The sequence below is a fragment of the Tamandua tetradactyla genome, chromosome 5 (assembly GCF_023851605.1).
Source record: "Tamandua tetradactyla isolate mTamTet1 chromosome 5, mTamTet1.pri, whole genome shotgun sequence".
Classification (NCBI taxonomy): domain Eukaryota; kingdom Metazoa; phylum Chordata; class Mammalia; order Pilosa; family Myrmecophagidae; genus Tamandua; species Tamandua tetradactyla.
In genome coordinates, this window is record NC_135331.1 from 191,612,700 (window position 1) to 191,630,247 (window position 17,548).

The window sequence follows — 17,548 nt, forward strand, 5'->3', positions numbered from 1 at the left end:
CTTCCTACAAGAGGAAGCGAGTGGTCCGATGCGAGTCGAGACTTCTGGAGACAGATGGCCAGCCTGGGAGGTTCAGGCTGAGGGCCGATGACCGGCTAGTGACCTGGATTTCCTGGATGCAGGAATGGTCGGCACGTGGGATGTGAGACACGGAGGGCAGAGAGCTCGGTGGCCCATCAGCAGGGTGGCATGTCAGGAGCAGGGTTCTGCACAGGTCCAGAGACAAGCTCTCTGGACGTCAGGTGCACATCCCACCTAGAGCCTGGACCCCGGGGGAGCCTCCTTCCCGGGGGCACAGCTGGGAGAAAGTGAAGGCACGCACGGCTGCCCTGAGCTCGGAGGGTTCCATCTCTCCCCTCTCTCCCCTGCCCCGTCCCCATCCCTGAGCCTCCTACCACATTTGAGCTTGAAGCATTTCTCGACTGGGCCACTCATTCCCAGAGACACGCGTGCTCTCAGACAGCAGCTGGGCGACCTCCGGGGCCCCTGTCGCCTCCAGAGACCATGCCGGGTTATGTCTAATATCCAGTGCAAAGACGTACTTGCTCTCAGAATATATGCTTCAGTTATGTCTTAAAGATCCGGTTTTTCATACTACATGTTTATTTAATCACATACAGTCATAAAAATATACAATATTCAGTTAAGTTTGGGGATTTTACATTCTGCAGCCTGTCGCTTTTCATTGGGGAAAATACATCTGTTCTAACGGGAATGTTCTTTTCTTTTTCTTTTAATCTTTTAGTGCTGCTAACTGTCCCTATTCAGAAATGAATCTGAATAAAGACCGCATTTTCCCTGACCGTTTAAGTGGTGAGATGCCCCCAGCTAGTCCATCATTTCCAAGAAATAAAAGGACAGACGCAAATGAAAGCTCTTCCTCTCCTGACATCAGGTAATTCAAGTGCTAATATTAGTGCTGTTTAGTGGGACTCTGAGAGATGTTTCATGTTCAGTGGGAATGTGTTCTCATGGGGCGTTGAAAATGTGCCAGGTTTAATGTGAAACAATGGTGGGGAAATTGGTACTTGGGTTTTTGTTTGTTTGTTTTAAATTGGACATAAAAACATGTTCCCATTGAGCAGGATGTCCTCTCGTTCTTTCATTTGAAGCTGCCTGGTATCAGAGATGGGGAAATTCCAGCCGTTTTAGTACATTCCAGTTCATATTTCTGAATGAAGTGATCAATATATAGAGAGAGCCGCACTTCACAGAGGAAGGCGCAGACTCCTTGTAAAGAATGCACGTTTTTTTAGGGCTCATTATACGCTGAGTACTTTCAGAAACACATTACTTTATTTAATTATTAAAATGTTAATTTCCCTATAAGAGTGTCCATTTTGTTTTGATTGCATTTGTAGAGTTGAATTGGAATGTTTTCACCCGAGTGGATTATTAAATATTTGGTATATCTTTAAGTAAATGATCTGGGCACTTATATTAGCTGAGGATAATACTAAAAGAGCAATCAGTTTAGTAGAAAGATGTTCCTTAATCTTTAGATCTGGGGGATTCTTTTATGGAATATCTTAAAACATGAAGTAATATTGTTTTTTTTCCCTATGAGCAGTATTTATGGGGGAAGAGATACACTGACTTAACAACCAAAGGTAGTAACTATCGACCCTAAAATTATCCAGAGTCAGGTTTCCACTCCCAGGCAGCCGGTATGTTATATTAGTTCTCCCTCGAGCTTAGTTCTTTTTATTTTAATATTTTATAACTTCCATTATTTTGGGTGAATTAAACAGACTTTTTGATTAATAAATATGACTCTAAATTCACATCAATATTATTGGAGTAATAGCTTTTGAAGTATCGAGTATCCTTATAGAAAAGCAGTTTTGCTTTATTGGGTATGCAGGAAAAAACAATAGCTGCTTCTTCAGTTAACAATAACAGTGATGTTTTTTACCCTTTACATTATGACTAATATAGCATAGGCTCATTTAGCAAATCTCAACACCCTAAAATGAGGGCATATCTCTTGGAGACATTTAACTTTACAACAAATTAAAGTAGGCATTAATTAATACACATAGTAGTAATTTTGCAGGTACAGAGTTCATTAACTCAGAAGCGTAGAGGTGATGAGAAGACCTAGAGCTAAGATTTCAAAAGCCAAGATTTTGTGTAAAATGTGTCCAGAATCCTCAGCAGAGCTGGCAGCGCCACCTCAGGACTCACGTCTGGGCTTGTGGACAGCGTCTCCTTAGAGCAGGAAGAGGCCGTGGGTGGGAGGGTGTCATGGGCTCCTCTGGAGCTCTGGGGGCAGCCGGAGCAGGCTCGTTTCTGCGGTGGAGCTGACCGCTCCAGCGTCCTGTCTCCTGTTGGGTGGGCCGGGTGTCTTCAGGCCCTTCACTGAGAAGACGCGCTTAGGCACTTTAAGTTTTCTCTACTATCCCATCACAGAAAGTATTTTGTGTGTAAATATTTTTTAAAGTTCCACATATAATTGAGCCGGTGAATTCTGTACCTGTAACCGCTGCTCTGTGAATTAATACTTAGAATTATTTGTATTACAATTGCATTTCTTTAAGTGTTATGCCCTCATTTTTGGGGTGCCCAGATTTGGTAAATGGGCATCGCATTACTCAACGGCTTCAGAGACTTTGTTCAGATTTCCCCGTCTTCGTCTATCCAGACATGCTGTTTTATATAATTAATTTATTTGTTACTTCATCATTTACATTTATGTGGCTAGAAGCAACCCTAGGGGTTTTATTAGTTGCATCAGTCAAAGGAGACATGAGAGGCAGCCCAAACGAACCCCCAGATTATAAAGCGGACTGTTTTTATCAAAACTTTTTTCCCACTCTATCTTTTATGCTAAATTAAGAAATAATTATAGACATCATAATGTTCCAGCCTTGTTTTCATTAGGCCTGCCTTAAAAATGACATTTTCCAAAATAGGCAAAATAACATAGATTTACTTACTCATTTAAAATTGGCTTCAGGTTCTTTTCTTCAAGCACTCAGTGACACTCACAACAATGAGAACAGCACTTGGTATTTTGTGTGTAAATGAGCATGGGGTGGCTCACAGCAAACATTAAATGAAAGGGAGGCTGTTAACACCCACCGAGAAGTAATATCCTGTGGCTCTGGGTTCTGGGAGAGTGGGTGGGTAAGAGTCTTCTGGCTTCTCGGCTGTAGGTGACTTCATATGAGTAAATTTAATAGCTTACTTTTCTCATTTTTCATTCTAAAGATAAATATAACATTGTTCTGAATGCTGATTTCCTTCACCTGCACATAATGTCATCTTGAGCTGTGCAGCGATAGTTTTTCTTTCACTTATTGCAGGTTTTCTGCTCGGGTGGGTGGGTCGGCTGAAAGCACGGCTCTCTCCAGGGCTGCTTCCACCCTCTGCCCACTGAGGCCCTGAGTGGGCCTGCAATTCGCATTTTCACTTCTGCCGTCTAAATAGAGCCGAAGCCGGTGCCCTCCTCAGTCTGCCACGTGCACCAAAGCAGCAGTGGGGTCTGTTGGCTGCGCCTCCTCTGGGCCCCTGCCCTTCTTCCTGCAGACAGGCGGGCAGTGGGGACGGCGGAGTCGGCCTCCGAGCAGGGCCGTGTCGGGCGCGGGAGGCTGGTGGCTCCTCTTCCCCCGGCCACTCTGCCTTCATCCCGAAAGGCTCTCTTCTAGCCTGGTTCACAGTAGGCTCTTAGGGCGGGGCCCAGAGGAGGACTTACTGGTTTTAATTCCTGTTTGTGGAAGAGGAAAACCTGCTTGCTTCTTTCATTCCTGAAGAGCAAAGGAATGGCTCGTCCATTGCGTTGATAGTCCCAGGATAAACTTGGAACCAGGCCATCAGCCGAAATGATTCTCACGATATCAATTACATTAGCTCATCTTTTCCCGTAATCATTACTCACCTGGATGTTATTTCCCAGTCAGGCTTTAAAAAATTTCCCTTTGCATTGATCTTAAGAATTTACTAAAATATGATTGCCCAACTTTACTGGTTTTTAGAAATGTGTTTGGTGTAGCAAGGTCAGTTTGCACCCTCAGAAGCAGATCCCGAAACAAGGGTTTGATGCACGTGGTTTATTTGGGAGGTGAAAAAGCTGCAGTAGGGAGTAAAGAAGAGAGACAGGAAGGGGAGGGGCCCAGTGCAGGCCGAGCTGTCCCGCTGGTCACTGCTGTGGGCAGCAGGTGTGTGACCCTGCTGGGAGGGCCGGGCGCCCTTATGGACACACAGCTTGGAGTTATCCCGGCCAAAGCGCTGGGGAGCAGAACTTGCTGCCCCAGTTCCCTCGGTCGTGGACCAGCTGCTGGGGGAGGGCAGGTGCTTCTCCAGCCATGCGCCCGCTGCACAGCGCTCCCTCAGGAAGGCAGCAGGTGTCGGGGGGGTGGGGGGTCGGCCACAGTGTGGCGGTCACTGATGGAGCCTGCTGCAGCACCCCGTCGCCGCCGGACCCGGCCAGCGCCAGCTCCTGCGACACGCTGCTGTTGCTTTGGCGCAGGAGCTGACGTGATCTGGCTGCTAAAGAGGGTCCAGAAACCATGTACGTCCTGTCCACACCGTAAGACACTGTGCTCAGAGCCAGGTCACGGGCCACCTGCGGGCAGTGCCAGGCACGAGTGGAAGCCGTGGAAGCCTTTAGCTGCCCCGGCTCCTGGGAATGAGTCCGAATCTGTGCAGTTGTTGGTATGTGCCGGAGAGAATGTCAGCTTTAGTTAAAATGCATAGTTCTGACGACAACTGCTGTGACACTGAGGCAGCCAGGAGTGTAAGGAAAGGATGATTGTGTTACTGTTATGTACCTGTGAAGTTGTTACAACAGTGTTTCAATGAGATCTTCTCTCTTTGAATAGCCTTAATTCCTCACTCAAGAGTCTCTTTTTTATATAGTAGACAAGCAAAGACATGCAGTTCTCTTTTCTACAGCAAAAAAGTGGGGCAGTTCACCCTTCTTTCACATGATCTTTATTTCCCAAATCTCGTACTTTAGGTAATAGGGCCTTTCATGTCATAAGAGGGTTGATTCATTAATTACTTATTAGTTATTAGGCAGAGGGGTTTTCCTTGGTATCTTGATAACACCCGCCGTATTTATTCATTATATTCCTTTTCTTCACTCACATAGATTTCTTATACCAAATTGCCGTTTAATCACAAAAAGGGTTTTATAAAGTTTTTCAGGCACAGCCTCCTGTTTACTTACAGGAGGCATGGAGGCAGTTCAGGTACTCTTTTAAAGTCCCTTTAATGTTGAAACCCTGAGGTCACCATTCTCTGATCTTTTACCCATAGTGACTTCAGCCCAGCCGCAGACAGACGTCCTTTTACATTTAAAAGGGAAACCCTCCCTGACCGCGCTCATTGCGTTGCCATCACTTCTCCTAGAGATGAAGCTGCCTTTTAGCCATGGCAACACCCCGCTAAGGCTGAACTTAGCTGTTCTGGAAAGAAAACGGGGTATTAAGCTGCCTTTTTAATATTCGAGCTGTGGTAGGTGAGGCCAGGTCTCTGGTGGGGGGTCCGGCCGAGCTTCCTAACCTGGGGAATGTGTCCCGACCCCTTTCAATATTCTGCCGCCTGCTTTCATGCTGGACTTTGAGAGGTGGAGGACATCGGTGTGTCCCCGAGGCGGGGCGAAACAGTGTATTCATTCTTGTTTTTAAAGTATTAGTTTTAACAGACTAAGACTGGGTGAAACCTAATTGTTTAGAAATTGTTTTTAAACGAAAAAGTAAACAAACTTGAATAATCACAGCTGGATGCATTCAAATGCAGTCGCGTTACTGTGTATTTACTCTTCTCGTGTTTGTCCCACTAATATTTACCAGGAGCATAATTAGCCTGAGAGTGGAGGACATCCAGAACGTGGCACATAATTACAGAGAAGAGAAGACTGACTCATAAAGAATACGTTTTCCACTCGAGTAGCTTCTGCTATATCTCAATTAGAAGCCTGATGCGTATTCTTGAAAAAGATTTAGCCATGATTCTGTTTCAATTCAGGTTAAAGAAATGTTGACATAAATTTGGCCCTTGAAAAATTTAAAGTGCCAAGAGGAGTTGTCACGTGCCGGGCAGGGTCGTGGGTGCTCTGATGTGTGTCCTTCCGGCGCCGTCCTCGGCGCCCTCTCGGTGGAGCTGCTTTCCCGTCTCATCCCTGCCCTTCGAGGAAGGAAGCGGATGCTTCTCCCTCGGCCGCAGGTGCCACGGCTCCTAGGAGGCAGCTGCAGAGTCTAAAAGTACTCTCACAAGCCGTTTTAATGCTTGAAGAGAACTTACTAAAGAAAATAGACGTCAGGATATTTATCCTAAAACAGGTACGTCTTAGATAGTGGTGGCTTCCACTGCTCAGACTTCTACTTGTGATGTGTCTGGCCCTGTTCCAGGTGCTTTCTGTGCATTATTTTACGAGTCGTTGGCGTATCTGGGCGGTACGGGAGCTGTGGGCCATCCCTGTGTTACAGAGGGCGCCCTGAGAATCAGGGAAGGTCAGTGACTTGCTAAGGTCATGTTGCACGTGCAAGTGGCAAAAATGTGCGCAGTCTGTGGACCTCCAGAGGCCCCGTGTGGAGGTGCTGCAGGGCAGCTTTCTGCCCGGTAGGGCTCGCGCCCGCCTCCTGAGGGCATGGCTGGTAATGAAAACTGTGGGCAAGGAGAGCAGCTGGTGGAGGTTTTATTTAGAGAACTGTAGTATTAAAAATAGCATAAAATAGTTCTAGTTGTCATTTAAAAAAATCTTTCAAGGAGCATAAGTTGTGCTGTGCTCCAGACTATATTGTAATATCAGTTTTGTTTTGTCTCTTATTGGAAGACTATGTAGCTAGACTCTGTTTCTGCCTATGAAGTCAAAATTCTTTAACAAGGATTTCATTTTTGCCTAGAGGAAGAAATTCGTAATCAGAATGAGTATAATGAAATTCCCATCCTTTTAGGAGGGAGAAACATGGCTCCCCAATTGAAAAAACGGTTTTTCTTTCAAATAAAATACAAAAACAAATAAGAATATAATGAATCAGATTCTTCATTTCTGACCTTATCAATAAAAGACATGAAAATCAATGTGGACATAAAAAGGCATGGTCCTCTTAACTTCAGGTAATGAAGATACGTACTTTGTTCTTGGGGAAAAAACAAACAAACCTGCCAAGTGCCAAGTGTGAAAACCATAGCGTATTTCGGTCTAATTATGGATTTTGGAGTCAGGAAGGCCTGGTGGTAAACTTACCCTTGACCTCAAGCAAGTTCCCTAATTTCTTTGAGTTTTGGCGGATACGGTAGCAGGACCTCCCTGCAAGGACTGTGATGGAATATAAGACATGCAGAGTCCAGCCAGTTTTTGGCTCGTACTGTGTTTTTAAGAACGTTAGCTTTCCTTATTACTGTAAAGTGTTTGCACATTTCTGGGTGTACTTGAGCAGGAATCTGTTCAGAGTAGCGGTTCTTTTCGACTCATGGTTTCCTTAGCCTGTTGTACGGCCTGTGCAGAGCGGCAGCGCCCACGCCTCTGCCACCACTGTCCAGCTCAGGGAGCAGCTCAGGACAGTTAGGCTTGGTCGCTTTTAATTTTGAGGAGTTAATAGAATCAGTACATCAATCGGAAACCAAGTATTCGAACATTTCTGGTGGAGTCCTTCATCTGAGTTGTGTTAGAGAAAGATAAAAATCTGTGTTCGTATATTCCCAGGTTTAATATGTGTGCGCTGTAATGAAACACTAGGACTTAAAGTAGGGAGATTGAAAACTGAGCATTCCTCTGTGATGAAGTATGAATGAATAGTATAAGAGCAAACAGCATCTTTGCTTCTCTCTTATGATGGATTTGGCAGATCTGGGCATGAATAAACTTTGGTGGCAGAAGTTTTATGTTTTACTTTCCTTTTCTGTCTCTCTTTCCTCTGAGAAAAAAAAATGTTCTTTAACCTGCATTTCAGAAAGTAGGTGATTGAGATTGTGTTTGGGCATCAAGAATGCGTAGAACTTTTTTCATGGTTAAGTCTTATACTCTTATTATTACAAAGCTTACTTTATTGAAATGAAAGGTATGCTCTGTTAAAACCATAAAAGTGTAACTAACTCATGGCAATGAATGGTGAAATAGTTATCTCTAATCAGGAAAACCGAAATATACAGAAAATTCTAAGACTTAATAGTCTAGTCTAGGTTTATTTATCTTTTCTTTATTTTTAAACCAGTCAGTCATCAAGTCTTCTAGGAAATTCACAACAACTAAGAAATTTATTTTCTTTGACTCTGGAAAATGCCAATTTTAAGTTATACCACTGTTATATGGGACTATTTCAAATAAATGTTAGTGTAGCTGTCTATAGGTACATACACAAAAAAGTGAATTTTCCCTATGGCAACAATATTTACTAAGATAAAATTTGTGATCTAAAAGAGTATTATTTCTAAATTATTATAAAACAAGTTTGAAAGATGATACAAGTTAATTTTAGCATAATAAGCTGATTTTTAGCATTTTGTAATTGCCAGATATACCTTCAGCACTTTTTATTACGGTGAAGACAGAATTTTCTGTCATCACCTCAACAAATATCACTTCTCCAGTTATCAGTGGTTTTCTTGTATTGTTTTTACTCTAGTTCTATTTTTCCCCACTTCCAATGGACTAAGGCCCTCCATAGCCATTTAATTGATTTCTCTTGGAAAAATATATTTTCAAGTAACAACCTAATTCTTCCCCATTCTTAAATGAGCAAGTATTATTATTCTTTAGTTTGGGACAGTTGTTTTCCATGTGATCTAAGCAGGGAGCTCAGGTTCAAATGAAGTGTACTTTTGCCCTTGGAAATGCTCTTTCTAAGAAGTTAGTGAACTTTTATTTATTGCATACTCACTGGGTTAAAATATTACAGCTTTGAATGAAGAATAAGTTAGTGCCTTTGTAATTAAAACTATGAAAGTCCTTTTATACTTTGTAGACTAGGTTATGAAATTTTAAATCCAAGAAATCCAGTTTTAAGGGAAATATAAGTAGCCTGTGCTTTGGTTCCCTTTAAAGCCGTTTTTGTCCTTGACTTAAGGGTAAAGCTCAAAATTAAGTCCATCATGATCCGTTCCATTTTAGAGCATGCCCTGCTCATTTCGTTTAGCGTTAGGTCAGCCCCAATCAGAGAGATGTGCTATCAGTCCACCCTTGAGATTGGCCTGAATAAGGTAGGAAAAGCTTCCTAGAATTGGGATTGATTCCCCAGGGCCAATCTGACCCAAATCCCAGAACTGAATAGTGTGTGGTGACTTAGGTAAATGGTGTGCACTGTCAGACCATTTCCTTCTTTAAGCTGAAGTCTTACCAAGCAGTACGAGTAAAATTCCTGTATTGAATACATGTCCCAATTCTAGGTGAATTCATCAATGCCTGCCATTTCCAGAATGGTTCATCGTATATCATTCTAGACTTTAAATTCTCTTTCCAGATCAATAAACAAAAATTGATAATGAGGAAAACATGTATTAATAGATGTTATTAGTATCACTTACCTTCTTAGTGTAAACTGCATAATCCTACTGACAATTTAAAGGTACTGTTTGTTCTTAAAGACAAACAGTTGTTGAGATGCAGTTCTGAACCATCTTTTAAAATGCTACTCCTAAAAAAAAACATTGAAAATCGGGTAGATTGAAATACTAGTGGTCAGTGAGAGAGAGGGGTAACAGGTTTGGGATGTTATGTTTTATTTCTTTTTCTGGAGTGATGCAAATGCTCTGAAAAATGATCATGGTGATGAATGCACAACTATGTGATGATATTGTGAGCCACTGATTGTGCACCACGTGTGGAATGTATATGTGTGAAGATTTATCAAAAAAAATATTTTTAAATGTTGAAACACCTAATTTTTTCAGAGACCAGCATGCTGATGACATCTCTGTCAAAGAAGAGTTTGAAGAGAGAACAGAAAGTGAAATGAGAACCTCACATGAAGCCAGAGGTAGGTGTGAGATCCTCATAGTATCGATAGATGTTACTGTTAATATATTATAGTAGAAAACAACTGGAATACTTTTGTATTAAGGTTAAATTGCATTTGTTTGGCTTATCCATCATAACAGACAACAAAAGCTTATTGTTCAGGATAAATACAGTATGTGATTCATAACGGTGTGGCTTCAGCTGTAGCCTGTATTATAGTGTCTTCTACATATAATGGTGCATTTGAAGTTCAAGACATTGTATGGGTTTTGTTACACATTTTCTTTGATGTTGTTGAGGTTATTTGCTACATGTATTTAAAACTCAGCCAGAATTTTCTGGTGGGTTGAAATCTAAATAGAATTAATTTGGTCTTAGGCTGATAGTGCAAATTAAAGGACTATCTCTTGAAAAAATATTTTAAGTTGTATTAGAGGAAGTAATTTATCTTATATCTTTGTTAGGAAGACATTGCAGTGGTTCAGTTAAGCAGTGAAGCCCTAATTGCTGTCAGCCTCGTGGAGATTGCGTCTACCTTTCACACATGAGAGCATTAGTATTCATTTGCCATAAGAAATTGTTAGCCTGACTATGATTCAAATGCTTGTCCCTGCAGACTTTTGTTTGTTAGCTTCAATTTTTATAGAAGGCTCGAGAATAGCACCTAATGGCTGTTTGCCTCTAATGGCCTATTTCTTAAGTGACGTGTCGGTTTCCATTCCCGGTTTTAGTAAAGCAGTGATTTATGATGAATTGAAAAGTTACGTTCCCGACTGTCTTCAGCCTGCCTTACGGTGTCTTTACGGTGCCTGGCGCCGCATCCTGTGTAGTTGAGCGCAGGGTCTGGGGCTCGGCCGCCAGGCCCTGGGCTCATCAGACCCCCCGCAGTGCTCCGCTTCCCTTTTCCATCCAGAACGGGGTGACACCGGAGGGCCAGAGGAGGCCACACCGGCAGCTTGCCTAGAGTGCTCTGAAAGTCTTTGATAATTTAAAATGTTCCTGGTAATTTTCAAACGAAGAAGGGACCTTATTTGCTGAAAGCCTTGTCGTCGGGGTTATGCTGGGTTCTTAGTCAGAGGCGTCGGCTTCTCCTGGCGGAGAGGTGAAGCCCCCAGCCTGCTTATCTCAGCTCCTCTGCCCTGGACAAAGCCTTAACCTCTCCGTGTCTCGGCTTCCCCCCTGTAAAACGGCCATCGTGATGGCGTCTGTGCATTCCGCTGTTTGCAAGGATTCAGTAAATCAACCACTGACGTCTTGCCGAGTTGTCCTGGCATCACCGTTGTAATGGTAGCAGTCTGGGATTGCATGGAGCTCACTGACCATTGAAAGTTCAGAGTGATTCATAGTGAAGTCTTCTAGACTCTGTACCTTTGAGGGAGACATTTGATGAAATTGTCAGTTTCTCCCTAATGTGTTGTCTGTTAGCTTTTCATTTTATTTGCTGAGCCAATACTGGTAGTTTTAATCTCTGTTAATGGAGATTTTCAGGTTTGTTAACGTGAAATGAATGGTATTCTCTTCTATTTTTTTTTTTAGTAGTTTTTCAGCCTTTCTAATTTTGTATTCAAAAATGTATTATTTTGTATTAGAAATGTTTTCTTTTTCTATTTTTCTTGATTTTAATTGCCTGAGATTTTCTGTTTTATTATTCTTGCCAAAGAAGCCCTGCCTGGATTCTTTTATATCTCTTAAAAGTTGTAAGTAAAATAACTCTTCCAAATCATTTATATTTTATTTTTATTTATTTATTTTTTGGGGGTGCGTGGTCCAGGAATGGAACCTGGGTCTCCCACATGAACGGTGAGCATTCTACCACTGAACCACTTGTGCACTCCCAAGTCATTTATATTTTGTTATTTTCTTGCATGTAAGACCAGTCACTTACTATGTATTTTTTTTTACTTCTTATTTTTTATTAATGAGAGAGCCTCACAAAATAAGTTGTTCTGAGAATTTTTGCACATATGTTCCTAAGTGCAATTGGCCTGTAATTTTTATCTTTAATAACTCATCCAGTTTTAGCTTCCTAAAATGAGTTTGATAATGTTCCCGTTTTGCAAATTTTTTGAAGCATTTGTATAAGGCTCTCATAAAATTAATGTATCTGCAGTGAAATCACATTATGATAGTTGGATTTCACTTAACATCTTTCTTAGCCTTAGACTTTCATTATCTTTTCAAAATTTTCATTTTTAGACTCATTTTGTGTGGGAGGTTTGGACTTGCCTTCTTGGTTTCCATTTAGGAGTTGATTGGATTTTCTTCACCTGGACCCAAGGCCGTCAGCTCTGAGCCAGGGCTCAGGGTGGCCTCGGAAGGCTCCTGCCTGGGGACCTGGCCGCCTGGGTCCTGGTCAGTGGGCAGTGGGCTGCATTTGTGCTCCCTCCTGCCCCTAGACCACGGACCTCCTGTCGCAGCCTGGGGGGACCAGGTTCCAGGTGCCGAGGGAGCCTGTGAGAGGGGGTGCTGTGTGCAGAGAGCCTGTGAGTGGGCAGTGCCATGTGCAGGGAGCCTGGGGGGGCTCACAAGTGCCCCCGATGGGGAGGGGAAGGGGCTGGACTGGACATGGGGAGAATGGCGCTGTGAGATTACAGGGGGACATTGGTCCATCCCATGAGGAGTGTGGTGGCCGGGTTGTCCCGATTTTAGGCCAGGAGCCCATGGGTGGACATGGGCGGGGAGGTGTCCATGTCCTGGGACCAGGAGGCATCCGGCTCAGCAGGGGGCAGCTGTGAGCAGGGGTCACAGGGAAGGAGGCGCGCCAAGGGCTTGGGGGTAGCATGCCGAAGCCCCCCCATCCTTACAGAAACAAGAAAACACATGGACAGAAACACCCTTTCGTCTGCGATTGGGCCACCCAGTCAGCTGTGCTCTGTCCTGGCGGTGAGCTGAGCCCCTCCTGCTCTCCATCCACATCTGCCTGCGCTGTCCTGTGGCTCCTGGGACTTGTGTGGACCACGGATGCCAGGGTCCAGGGGCTTCCCACGCCGTAGGTCGTGATTCTGTCCCATCCTCTTTCCTGCGAGCACCCGTTAGTCTCAGCTACACCTGAGAACTGGCCGGGCAGTCAGCAAGGCAGCGGGATGGGTGCTGCTCCTGGGGGCCGGGGGGCTGCTGTCACCCGTTCCCCAGGGTGGGGTCCCCGCAGGCCAGGCCGGGGGCTGCTGTCGCCCATTCCCCAGACTGCGACAGGCTCCTTCTCCCCCTGGCAGGACCGCTGTTTAGGGTCAGTGTTTGTCTTTTTCCTGTAGCTTCCTAGCCCCTTGTTGTTTTCCAGTGGCCATGCCCCCTTGTGCCTGGCTGAAACTACACAACTCGTGCTAGCACATCGTGCTCCCCCTCTCGTGTTTGCAGAGCTTCTCATGAGCAGTCCCTGGGGATCGCGGTGTGTTCTGTCATTTGTGAGCCTGGATACACATGCGCGGGTCTTTAGTGAAGGACACTCAGGCTCCTGCCAGGGCATGAGTGCCATTCCTCTTTCAGCGCAAGGCCGGAGGCCAGGTGTGCACATGCGCCCAGGCACGTCCCTGAGCCAGGGGTCGGCCCCAGCCCCCGCCCCGAGTGGCAGGAGCAGCCCTGCCCACGTCCAGCCCCGTGTCGTGTGCGGTCTTGGAGTTGAGTAAACGGGAGAGCGTAGATGGCCCGCCTCACTTCTCCAGTTACATTCATGCAGTGTGTGGAATTACGAGCCTTTTTCCCCAATAACTCCTGTCATGCTCCTGAATTTGTTGTTTGGGGCTTTTACTGAATATAATTTGTCACTTTGGCCTTTTCTTTTCTTTCTTTCTTTTGTTTCTGTCTCTACCCGAGAGACAAATAACTCGTTCCCAACATCATAGAAAGGCCCAGTAATAAAGGATCCTATAAATTGGCCTTCACATTTGAACTCTTGTTTCCTCGATGGCTGATGTGCAGAAAGAGGGGAATTCTCTTTTGGCGTGTGCTAGATTCTCACTTGAAAAATCAGGCTTGCTTCTTGCCTCCGTAACAATTGATTTTCTTATTTTGGTGGTTTGTACCCGCCATGACCCTTAACGTCTTCACGCCCAAGTTAAGTGTCTTGGAAGTTAGTTTTACCCACTTTGCTTGATGCCTATGAATCCACTTACTTTACTCAGTCACTGTTACTGCTCAGCCTTTTACCTTTAGTTGCCAGTTAGTACTCCGGTTTATTTTGGTCTAATGTGTTGACCTCTCTGTTTCCTCTGTTTTTTCTTTCATTTCACTTTAGAACCATATTTTATAGACTTGTGGAGTATTAACCTGAAAGGACTATTCATTTTCATTTTTGCTTTATATATCGCATACACTGCCTGTTGTGTTGAGATAGAAATCATTTTTTCCGTTCTCCACAGCTTGCCCTGTATCAGGCAGGGACCAGCGTATTTTGAAATATCCTGCAGTCCTCACAACAGCCCCCTCAGTGGGCACTGCGGAGGCGGTGCGCGCAGACAGGGGGCTGCTGACCCTCAGCTCCCCTCCTGCCCAGGGCCCAGCTGGGCTCGCGCCCCGAGGCTGCCGTCCCCTTCCAGCTCCGCGTCTAGGTACCTTCCTTGGGGGAGTGGCCGCAGAGCCTGGTTCAGACACCAGCCCGGGACACGGCACTGAGGGGATCCCGCCTCGCTGTCACTGGGTTTCGAGCCAGGGGTCGGTGCCCCCCCCCCTGTGGCTGGTCGGCCGAGCCACCAGCCCGAGACACGGCACTTAGGGGATCCCGCCTCGCTGTCACTGGGTTTCGAGCCAGGGGTCGGTGCCCCCCCCCCTGTGGCTGGTCGGCCGAGCCACCAGCCCGAGACACGGCACTTAGGGGATCCCGCCTCGCTGTCACTGGGTTTCGAGCCAGGGGTCGGTGTTCCCCCGCTGTGGCTGGTCGGCCGAGCCTTGCCCCAGCTTGGGAAAGGAGGAGAAGGCGTGCCGCGGGCCCCTGACGGCAGGGAGCGGTCTGGGCTGCTCCGCGGGTTGGGCGGGCCTCGCCTGCCCGGTCCCTTGTGGACAGACTGTCTGGGTTCTCGCACTGTACCGCCCGGAGCCCCTCCCTCTCCTAGGAGACGTGCCTTCTAGGAAAACCTTGTCTTGATTTTTCTTGATGTTACAGGATGTTCAGGGTCGTCTTTATTAGAAATGACTTCTTGGAAGGGTTAGTCTTCCTCCCTCTTCACTTTTCCCGACCCCAAGCCAAGCCAGGGAATCTCCTACCTTGTACTCTCAATCAGAATTGAGCAGCATGTTGGGCAAATTTGTATTTGCAAATTTTCATTTTGGATACTTATATGATTACCTTAAACCCTCATTTCAGTAAAGCCTGCGGGGCGCAGAGCCTTCCGCAGTTTGGGGTGCAGTGTGGTCGCATGTAAATAACTGTAGCTGAAGAGCATGGTTACGGCAGGAGCTGGTGGCCGAGCGTGGCTGTGAAGTCCAGCAGGAAGGCGGGACGATGGGAGGTCAGGCCAGCACCCTGGAGGACACTTCTGCTCGGGTCCCATTAGCAGGACACAGCCCTGTGGCTCTGTGAACCGCAGAGTGGCTGGGAGGTGTGGTCTTCCCTGGGGGGGCAATGTGCATGCCTGGAGACCCTGCCCCGTTGTCTCACGGGCTGTGGTCAGCACGCAGGCTTCCTGCTTTCTTCAGAATGTGCTTCCAGACTTGGGAGTCCTGAGTCCAAGAAAGCATCTTGTTAAAAAACCATTTTAATATTTATTTCAAGTAATTTTCCAGAATTTGGGGGCCAGTTTGCATTCCTGTTAAAAATTAGAAAACCCATTTCTCCCTTAATATTACTAGGGCATAGGGCGTTATCTGTTGTTGGCCTGACTTAATTTTTATAATTTTGAATGAAGCAAAATGGTATACTGTTTTAGTTTGGCACTTGTATTTTAAAATATCGTGGCTAGAGTCATCCTGGCAGAGAATAATATGCTGTAGTACTTATTTGTCAGTCATTAGATTTATTTTTAATGAAGTGATGTAAAAAGGCTTGGTATGGTTTTATTCTCATGCTTATTAAAAGTATTACTCAGTAATGTCAGTAATAATTATTAATTTTTTGCCTGTGGTTCTTTATTCAGGATTGATTCTTAATAAAGGGCCAGGTTGCCTCTCACCCTTAGACCGTGGTCATTTGTAGTTTTATAAACTCTGGTTTGAATTTGCCGAGGGCTATAAACCTGCGGTAAAGCCTCAGCGCAGTATGTTCTGGAAGCCCGCGCACCGTGGCCTCCTCTGCCCGTTGCCGGGCATCGTGCAACAGCTCCACAGGCGCTCAGTGCTGTGCTGACACACGTGTCCGTGGCCACAGCCCAGTGGCAGTTTCCCAGACGTGGTCTGAAGTCTGTGCAGAGCCCTCCCTAAAGGAGCAGAGCTGGACACAGAAATTGTGGATTCCACCGAAAATACACATGCCTCAATTGCAAATTTGGTTATAATCAGAAAGCACTGATCTTTTGATAATTTTTAAAAATTTACATAGCATCCATCTCTTCTTTGTTCCCCAAGGAATTTTTTTAAAGAGAGCGAGAACCCAGTCAGAAGACGTGAAATGTTTTCCCGAGTCGTTCAAGTAGCTGGGGGGTGGGGGGGTCTGCTGTGCCTTCCTCCTTGGGAGGGGGGATCGGCTCTGCCTCCCTCCAGCCCCTTCTGGTTATGTTAATAATGGGGAATTTTGTGCATCTGACCAATCCTCTAATCTAGACTTTGCATATAGTGATTATATTTTCCATCCTAATTAGGTAACAGGACGTTCAAGAGAAATCGTTTGAGAATTTATATTACAAACCTATCATTGCCTCATTTTTTCTTACATGTACAGAAAACATTTCTTTTAGTTTCATATAACAGAGTAGAATATAAGTAGGCAAAATTCACAGGAAGCCAGAAAATGTCCATAAACAAAAAGAGAGGAGAAATTCCTGTACCTGAGAAAAGGGAGGAGGGGGGGAGGGGGGAAGGGAGAAGGGGGATGGGAGGAGAGGGGGAGGGCTGCGTCTGGTTCCCAGTGGGGACAGGTGGGCAGTGTTAGCCCGAGGCCCGGGCAGGCAGGAGAGCGCTTTCCTGGAAGGAGGGCAGCCTGCCGCTCAGCATGTCCTCGCTGTGCCTGGGCGGGCATGGGGTGCCGCAGTGATGTCAGAGTTTGGTCAGGTTTGGGGTTCAGGATACACATGATTTTTGACAGCTAGGTAGGAGAGAAAACCAAAGAAGAAGGAAATAAGGGAGGGCGGATGTCCATCACGTACCTCCTGTGAACGTGTTTCTCACTGAGCCTCGAGTTCATTCGGAGCAGCGCCTGCAGAGGGAGTGTTCATCACAGAGGCTGGACTGGATACGGTGGATTTAGCACACTTTGCCCCTCTTGGTTCTGATGCCATCCCCGAGGGAACCTGCCCCCAGTGTGAGAGAAGGTCTGCAGCAGCTGCTGTGTGTGAGTGGTTTGGGTTTGGTGAGCACACCGGTGGGCGTGGAAGCTGTGGTGGGAAACGTCCCTTTCCTGTGACTGAGCTGGGATTGGGAATGTCCCGATCGGGAATACTGGCTCTGGCGTGCTGCTGCTTGATGGACAGGTGCTTGGAATGCGCATGTGGAAAGACGTCTGCACCGTGCGTCCCGCGTCTGCAGCGTCTCCTGGCCTGATAAGAGCTTTGGGCTGCTGTG

At 45.7% G+C, this 17,548-nt stretch overlaps 1 protein-coding gene across 6 annotated transcripts in view; it reads left to right on the plus strand.

The window, feature by feature from the left end:
* The window catches only part of L3MBTL3 (L3MBTL histone methyl-lysine binding protein 3), a 120,937-nt gene that overhangs the window by 93,420 nt on the left and 9,969 nt on the right, over positions 1–17,548 (plus strand). For all 6 annotated transcript variants that reach the window (XM_077162880.1, XM_077162884.1, XM_077162885.1 and 3 more), the window contains 2 exons: positions 746–895; positions 9,838–9,923. In XM_077162880.1, the coding sequence (XP_077018995.1) occupies positions 746–895; positions 9,838–9,923 (236 nt within the window). The remainder of the gene's footprint in view (positions 1–745; positions 896–9,837; positions 9,924–17,548) is intronic.